Source organism: Chionomys nivalis, chromosome 4, assembly GCF_950005125.1.
Source record: "Chionomys nivalis chromosome 4, mChiNiv1.1, whole genome shotgun sequence".
Lineage (NCBI taxonomy): Eukaryota > Metazoa > Chordata > Mammalia > Rodentia > Cricetidae > Chionomys > Chionomys nivalis.
The window spans coordinates 20,719,782-20,727,983 of NC_080089.1; the positions used below are offsets into that span (position 1 = coordinate 20,719,782).

Below are 8,202 nucleotides of genomic sequence, written 5' to 3' on the forward strand. Positions count from 1 at the left end.
GCAGCCAGTGCTCCCAACCTCTGAGTCATCTCTCCAGCCTTGTTTTTGTTTTGTTTTTGCGCGTGTGGCCTGAAGCCCCAGCCTGTGCTTATTACCATCACCACCCGCTTGTATGATGCTTGTAGTTCCCAAGATTACCTCAAGGAGGCGCTCTGCACCTTATCCCTCGGCCACAAGTCCACTTCTGACTGATGCGATTCCCAGAGCTGCTGCAAGGTGGCGCGCTGCACTTCAAACAACTGCCGACATCCTTCTCCGACCCACACCCTGCTCCCTGAGCCCGCCCACCAGCCATGCAAGTGCCAGGGATCATGAACGCGTCTGGAACATGCTAGGAATGGCATGGAAAACAAGCGCTGCATAAACACACATCAGACCTCTGTATCACCCCCAGACAACATTGCAGAATCTTTGAGGGAGAGTTAGTCTAGTCTAACCAGACCCCTCTAAGAACAAGAAATACCAGACAGGCCCCTCCTGCATGCCCCCCCCCCACCGCACCCCAATCCTCGCCCCAAGGTCGTCTTGCTAAGACACTGGCACGGAAACTCAGCGTTTACAGTTTTTTCATCTACCAAATGGAGGGTGACGGCTGAGACTGTAGCTCAGTGGAGCTCTTGCCTAGCACGAATCAAGCCCGGGGTTCCATCCCACCACAGCGGAAGCCGTGTGCGATAAGGCACACGCCTTTACCCACAGGAAACAACTCACAAGTTTAATAAAGTTGTCTTTGGTTTCATAGCATGTTTGAAGCCAGTCTGAGCTATAAGAAACATTGTCTCAAAGTAAGGTCTGGGGTGTGTGCTTGCGTTGGACCCGGAGTGAGCTGGCCTTAACGTACAGAACCAATGAGTCCATGGACCTGCACGCTGCTCAGAAATGCCCAGCATGCCACCGCCTCATCGGTGCCAAAGACCATGCATCCATCCAGATAAATATTGCTGAAACTGAGACGGTCACAAGCAGTGGAGGGAGAAAACGGAGGAAAGTTGCCCTCTGATGTGGCCGCTGGGTACCCACATACATAACAAGGGCACAGAATACATAAATAAATAAAAGTTTTAAAGGCAGGGTGTCTCCCAGCACTTAGGAGGCAGAGACAGGCAAATCTCTGTGAGTTCCAGGCCAGCCTGGTTTACAAAGTCAGTTCTGGGACGGTCTGGGCTGTAACAAAGATAAACACCAAAACAAATAGAATTAGAAAAATAAAAGAACAGGGTCTCACTAGTAGACCAAGCTAGCCTGAACTAACCTTCAATTTTAGCACTCAGGGGTTCCTGGCTAGCCTGGTTTACATATTGAGTTCCAGGCCAGCTGGAGCCACACAGTGAGAGTCTGTCTCAAAATAAATGAATAATAAACAATTTTTAAAAGTTTTTAAAAAGATTTATTTAGTTCGTGCGCATGAGCGTTTTGCCCACATTCGTTCTGTGTACCATTCGAATGTCCAGATGTGGACAGTGGATGACCCGGAACTGAAGTTACCAATGGCTATGAGCCACCACTTGGGTGCTCGGAAGGAAACCAGGTCCTCAGCAAGGGCAGCAAGTATTCTCAGCTGGTGAGCTATCTCTCCAGACCCAATAAATCAAACTTTTTGTTTATTTATTTACTTGTTTGTTTGTTTACTTATTTTGTTTTTCAAGGCAGGATTTCTCTGAGCCGTCTTGACTATCCTAGAATTAGCTCTGTAGACCAGACCAGGCTGTCCTGGAATTCACAGAGATCCATCTGCCTCTGCCTCGCAAGTGCTGGGATTAAAGGAGTGTACCACCATTACCTGGCAAATAAAAACTTAAAGATGATGATTAGGGCTCTCTGGTGAAAATAAATAAATAGATGAATGCATTTATTTTGAAAGATCCCAGTGAGACCAGCAGCTCGAATCGTTTTATTGCAGTTTGTTTGTTTGTTTTTGTATGAAGAATCTGACTCCATGCTCTGAAAGCTCGGCAGTTGAGATCTGGCAAAGGTTCCAGGATTAAATTTTTGGAGCCAGGCTTGTTATCTTTCTCCACAACTCTGCCAGTCACTCATTCTGCCAACTGTTAGCACACCCTACTTATCTAGACTTCATCAGCTTCTGAGCCCCTGGAACTCTGGGAGTCACAGGGTACCTGTGGAGGTCTGAATCCGGGCAAGTCCCGCCTTTGTTCAGAAGTCTCTGGCTTCCACCTGCCTCGGAGCCAGATCACAGGCCTTCCTCAGAATCAGTAACCACAACCTGCCCTTTCATCTCAAGTCTCCACATGCTGCTGCTCAGCTTCTGCTCCAGCCACACTGAATGGCTGCTTGGGGGGTTCCCAGCTCAAGTTACATCACTGCCTGTCCACTTTTCCATCACTCACTTCTGATGCTCCATGTCAAACCTGCGAGGAGCGTGCATTTAGTCTGTTCCTGTTATGGGACATTAATCCATTTCCCTTTCCCTTTCTCTATCCACGCTGTCTGTCTTCGGCTGTTTCCTTTAGACGATGCACTTATTCGGGGAACCAATCTGCTCTTGCGAAGGGTCACAGTAGGTTGAAGAGCATCAGTCTAAAGAAGCAGGCACCAGGGTCCGGTCGGCGGTGGCTGCTCCCGGACTGCCGGTGGAGCAGCTAGTGTCCACCCTGTCCCGATGGGGAGAAGAGTGTTCTGATGGGCTGGAGCTGCGATCCAGGCTTGGTGGCAGGCAGCGTCTCAGGCCACCACCCGAAGGCCCAGCAGCACTCGGGGACCGCTGCATGCTGTTGGAGGAGCCTTGGCTGCAGGTCCGGCGGCCACAGCAGAGCAGTCGCAGGAGCGCATGACGCAGGTCTCGGTTGGTGAACGTGTAGATGATGGGATTCAGGAGCGAGTTAGCCATGGCTAGACCCAGGAAGGGGTCGGCTTGCAGGAGCACGGGACACGCGCGGGCTGGGCACGCTACATCCAGCAAGAGCAAGAGAAACAGAGGTCCCCAGCAGACCACAAAGGCCAGGAGCACCACGCTGAGCGTGCGGAGCAGGGCCAGCGACCGTGGCGTGTGCCGCGATCGCGAGGACGAGGTGACCCTGCGGGACCCGGGCCGCGCACGCAGGCGACGCGCGTTGGCCCGCACCTGGCAGTAAATCCTTGCATAGAGTGCACAAATGGCAGCCAGGATGCCTAGGAAGGCCAGCACGCAGAAGAGCACGTAGGCCTTGGCGTAGAGCGGTAGCACAGTGGAGCAGGTTTCCAGGCGTCCCAGGCAGTTCCAGCCCAACGCCGGCAGCAGCCCGAGCAGCAACGACGCGCCCCAGGCGGCCACCGCCATCGCCAGTGTGCGAGCGCGACCAGCGGCGGGCGCGGGTCCTCGACGGGCCATGGTGAGGTGGCGCTCCAGCGCAATGGCCAGGAGGCTGAGCACCGACGCGGCGAGCGCCACGAAGACACCCCCCTCGCGCGCGAACCAGAGTGCAGGCGACAGGCGCAGCGTGAGAGGCCCCGACAGCAGGATGTTGGTGGCGTAGGCCGCCCCGGCCAGCAAGTCCGACAGGGTGAGGCTGCCCAGGAGCAGGAACATGGGCGCGTGGAAGCGAGGGTGGCGACCCAGCACCAAGAGCACCGCCAGGTTCTCCAGCACAATGAAGGCACACACAGCCAGGCACACTACCGCATCTGCGCGCAGACCCGCGCCGGGCTGGTAGCGCGCCCCGCGCAGCTTGCCGGTGTAGTTATAGTGAAGGGCGATGACCTCGCTCACCGGCGCGGGCCGCAACAGCCCGGACTCCATGGGCCGCCCGCCGCTCACCTCGGAGAGGTCGCTGCTGTGTCCTGCCGGTTGTCCACCAGACCACTGTGCGAAAGTCTACGGGAGGCAAGGACAGTCAGCATCTAAAAATCTTGGAGAAAGAGCCCTGGAAGAGGGTCCCTAACCCCTGAACTCTCCCATACCCCCAAAATTGTCCTCTGATATCTACACATGAAAACAAACTAAATAAAGTTAATAAAGTATTTGTTTGTTTGTTTTAATAACTAGCCATGGCGGTCATATCCCCTGATTCCAGCAGTCCAGGAGCAGACAGGAGGACAGTCTATGGAAAGACGGTGGAGGAGTAAGCAGGGCCTTTTGGTGCACACCCGACAGATGGAGGCAGGAGGATCAGCTACGCAGTAAGTCTGAGGCCAGTTTGGGCTCTGAGACCCTGTGCCAAGTTGAAATAAAATAAAAAGGAACTCCCATAACACAGAAGCATACTCACTCGTAAACAAATGAGAATTCAGAAAATCACTGCTACACAGACAACCCCAGACAGGGACTCGTAGCAAGGAAGGAGTGAAGGGAACCATGAGAATACATTTCTACGTGAAACATTCACACACAGATTCGATGACAGAAGCCACCACAGGGGCTCAGCCCTGGCAATGGTCTCACACCCAGTAGCACAGGCCACAATTTCACAATCTCCACCCACAACCAGCCTGGGGCCCAGCGCCCCACACCGCGCATGCTTTGATACACATTGACTTTTGCATTTTTTTTTTAAAAAAGAAATGTCATCCCCATAAAGCCCCAGCAAAAAATTGATCCTGGCCACTCCTTGCCCAGCTTCACAGCCACAGGACAGCAGATGGGAACCTGGTAGAGGTGCACATGTTCTTAAATCACAATGACTCCCTTGGCTGCCAACAACCCTTTGATCCTCTCAGCAATTCTTCCTTCAGTCCCAGTCTACAGATGAGCAAAAATGGGTTCTTAAAGAAATACCTTGCAGCCGGGCGGTGGTGGCGCACGCCTTTAATCCCAGCACTCGAGAGGCAGAGGCAGGCCGATCTCTGTGAGTTCGAGACCAGGCTGGTCTACAAGAGCTAGTTCCGGGACAGGAACCAAAAGCTACGGAGAAACCCTGTCTCGGAAAAAAAGAAAGAAAGAAAGAGAGAAAGAGAGAAAGAAAGAAAGAAAGAAAGAAAGCAAGAAGAAAGAAAGAAAGAAAGAAAGAAAGAAAGAAAGAAAGAAAGAAAGAAAGAAAGACAGACCTTGCAAGGCTGGCAAGATGGCTCAGGGGTAAAGGACCCAAGCCTAATGACTTCAGTTTCGTGTCTGGAATCCACACAATGCAAAGAGAGGACCAACTCCCACAAACTGTCCCCTGACCTCCACATTCGTGTTGTGGCATGCATACATTCACAGTCCCACCCAACCATCCACCAACACACACACACACACACACACACACACACAAATAAGTAAGTAAATGAAATTTTAAAAGGTTTTTTTTGGGGTTTGTTTTGTTTGGAGACAAAGTCTTATTCTGCCTCCCAAGTACTGGGATTAAAGGTACACACATCACCATGTCCTGTAAAATTTTAGAAAAAGAAATCCCTTGCATAGAAGCCTTGGGCTCAATTTAAAATATAAAGTGCAAGGCCACAGGTTCCCTATGCTGGCCTCAAACTATGCGGCTGAAAATTACACTGAATTTCTATCCTCATGCCTCTGCCTCATGAGTTAGGAGGTTACAGGAACATGCCACCATCCAGTTTATATGACATGGGTCCATGGGCTCTCTGCATACTAGGCAAGCCCTCCACCAACTAAACCGAATCTTGGATCCTCTTAGTCCAATTTTACATCTGAACAGAAGAAAGCTCCAAAGTAGACCCACGACGGGTGTGGTGGTGCACACCTTTAATTTCATGGATCCGGAGGCAGAGGCAGGTGAATCTCGGTGAGTCTGAGACCAGCCTGATCTACAGAGTGAGGACAGCAAGCACTACACAGAGAAACCCTGTCTCAACTAACAAACAAGCAAAGCAAACAAAACAAAACAAAAGTAGGTGCAAAGGTCTGTTTCTCTCACACAGTCCACAAAAATGGTGACAGAATTCACAAAAGTACCCTTAGCAGATGAGAAAACCCAGGCCCGGGGGACAGATTTCTCAATACCAGGAAGGCAGAGGAACAAAGAAGGTCCTAGACAGTTTCAGAGTCCCACAGGGGACCAGCTGAGGAGACAGACAGACTTGGAGGTACTGGTTGGGCCACTCTGGGTTCCGGAGAGGCATCAAATACAGAGACAGGATTGCACAGCATTTTCTGCTCCGGTACACTCAGCAGAGGGTCAGGACTTTTGTACCACACCCCAGTCCCCTGACCTGCTTGGGGAAATGAAAAGTTTTCAGGAGCCCAGCAAGGCTGAGCTGGAGGATTCCTGGAGTCCACACTCCTTCCCAGCAGGGGACCTGCGAGTACCCCTGGGGTTTTTAGTTTTCTCTGCTGGGGGACGGGGTAGGTCTATAATAAAGGTCCTAGAAACTTCAACAAAGAACGCTGTGCCCTTCCAGCCTCGCAGTCGCTCCAAGGAGCCGAGTCCCACTTCCTGCAGGTCCCCAATGCTGGACACTCACCTCTGCGCCCGGGTAGTGCGCCCAGGGCTGTGCGCCTGGGAACACTGCACAGCTGCTACGAGGGCGGGGCTGGCTGAAGGTGGCAGGCCTGGGGGCGGGCCCGCGAGGCGGAGTGCGGGCGAACGCCAGAAATTGCCCCCTCCTCCTCCCAACCCCGGTTGCCAGCCTGTGCCACCCGCCGCGGCACCGGAGAGCGCCCTAGCGGCGACTGGTACCAGCAAGTCCTAGCTTCTCCCTCGGGACCCCTCCCAGGGACACTCGGGGTGGGAGGGCCCAGAATCGCGGGGAAGGGAGGGCCTTTCCAAGTGAATTACTCCCCTATTCCAATTAAGGGGTTCAGTATGTCCTCTGATACCTGGACTCCTGATTCTGCATCCCAAAGACACCTTAAGGGCGCAGTACCTGAGCAATACAATTTATGAGATACTTCGAGTGGGCGTGACCGCAGCAATCTTCAGTCCTCACCGGGAGCAGACAGGTCTCTGCTCTGGCAGCACAGGCCCCTCCCCCATTTTCCGGACACTCAAGGGGCTAGAGAGGGAGGGACTGGTGCAAGCCAGATGACGATGGGGGAACTTCCAGGTCCCCAAATAAGTAAGATCTGATTCCTCCCGCCCTGCAGCTTCTCTGTCCCGGCCGCATTTCTCTGAACCTTTAAATCTCAACCACAGGATATAGCATTGCTGTGTTTTGGGAGACAGGGATTTTTGTTTTGTTTTTTGAGTCAGGGTTTCTCTCTCAGTAGCCCTGGGTGTCCTGGAACTCGCTTTGTAGACCAGGCTGCCCTCGAACTAGATCCTTCCGCTTCTGCCCCCCAAGTGCTGGAATTAAAGGCGTGTGCCCCCACCGCCCGACTGGGGACAGGAATTTGACGTTGTCTTGAGTACTTTTGAATAAGTAAGGTAATGAATGGATGTCTATTTGCTGTGTCTCTTCACTGAGGTCTATTTTTAAATTTCTTAAAATTACACTTATTTATGTATTTTTTGTGTGCGTGCGTGCATATGTGTATCATGTCACATGTCATGTGTGTGGCGATCAGAGGACAACTTGTCGACATTGGTTTTCTTCTTCCTCTGCTGGTTAAGTCCCCAGGATTGAACTCAGGTTGTTGGACTTAGCAGCAAACGCCTTTCCGCTCCTAGGCATCTCTCTGGCTTCTTTCAGAGCTCCTTTGTATGTTGCTCTCTGTCTCTCTTCCTCCCTCTCGGTGTCGCTTTCCCACGCCTCTCACAGGCCTCTTCTCCAGCAGGCTAGCCTCAGCTGGCTCTACACCCCCACCGCCTTTAATTCCCAAGACGTCCCTGCCAGCGGCCACAGTCTGGTTTCCGGTGTCTGAGTGACATTCCTGGGACCATACCTTTTGCTCAGGGTCACTCCAGCCTCAGCTGGTCCGATGTCGGGGACCTCGTGAGAGGTGAGCACAGTTGTTCCCGGTGGGAGGAATCTCGAGAAGTCCCAGACTGGGTTGTGCCTCTGGTGAACCCCCTTGAAGAGGTCTCGAGTTCTGCCCCCTAATGTAGCCCTTTGGGGATTCCTTAGCTTCTGACCCAGCTGTTCCCAGCGTGCAGAACCGCTCTTTCCAGTTTTAACCAATCGAAACCACCCACTCAGGCAGCATAGCCAATAGGATGATTGGGGCCGGACCTTAAGTGCCTGGTTGTTCACAACTCCAAGGTCCAGGCTTTTCTCTGGGTGCCTGGGAAATGAGCCCCCCGGTAACCAGCAGGCGCTCAACAAATGGTTTTCTTTATCAGAGGGGAAGCAGTGTGGGAGGTGGCTGCTTCACACCTCCCAGGCGACATTATCACCTCCTGTGAGTTCTGCCAAGCACTGAGACTTTTCAGAACC

At 52.6% G+C, this 8,202-nt stretch overlaps 1 protein-coding gene across 2 annotated transcripts; it reads right to left on the reverse strand.

Moving 5' to 3' along the window:
• Positions 1 to 1,404: 1,404 nt before the first annotated feature.
• S1pr5 (sphingosine-1-phosphate receptor 5) lies at positions 1,405 to 7,807 on the reverse strand. Of its 2 annotated transcripts, none has more exons than XM_057767837.1 (2): positions 7,712 to 7,807; positions 1,405 to 3,811 (listed from the first exon to the last, which is right to left on the reverse strand). In XM_057767837.1, exon 2 carries the CDS (start codon positions 3,734 to 3,736, stop codon positions 2,534 to 2,536), a length of 1,203 nt encoding a protein of 400 aa, XP_057623820.1. In that variant the 5' UTR covers positions 3,737 to 3,811; positions 7,712 to 7,807; the 3' UTR covers positions 1,405 to 2,533. The 2 variants fall into 2 exon arrangements, with proteins under 2 accessions (XP_057623820.1, XP_057623819.1); XM_057767836.1 differs by lacking the exon at positions 7,712 to 7,807 and adding an exon at positions 6,352 to 6,383.
• Between the last annotated feature and the right edge of the window lie 395 nt (positions 7,808 to 8,202).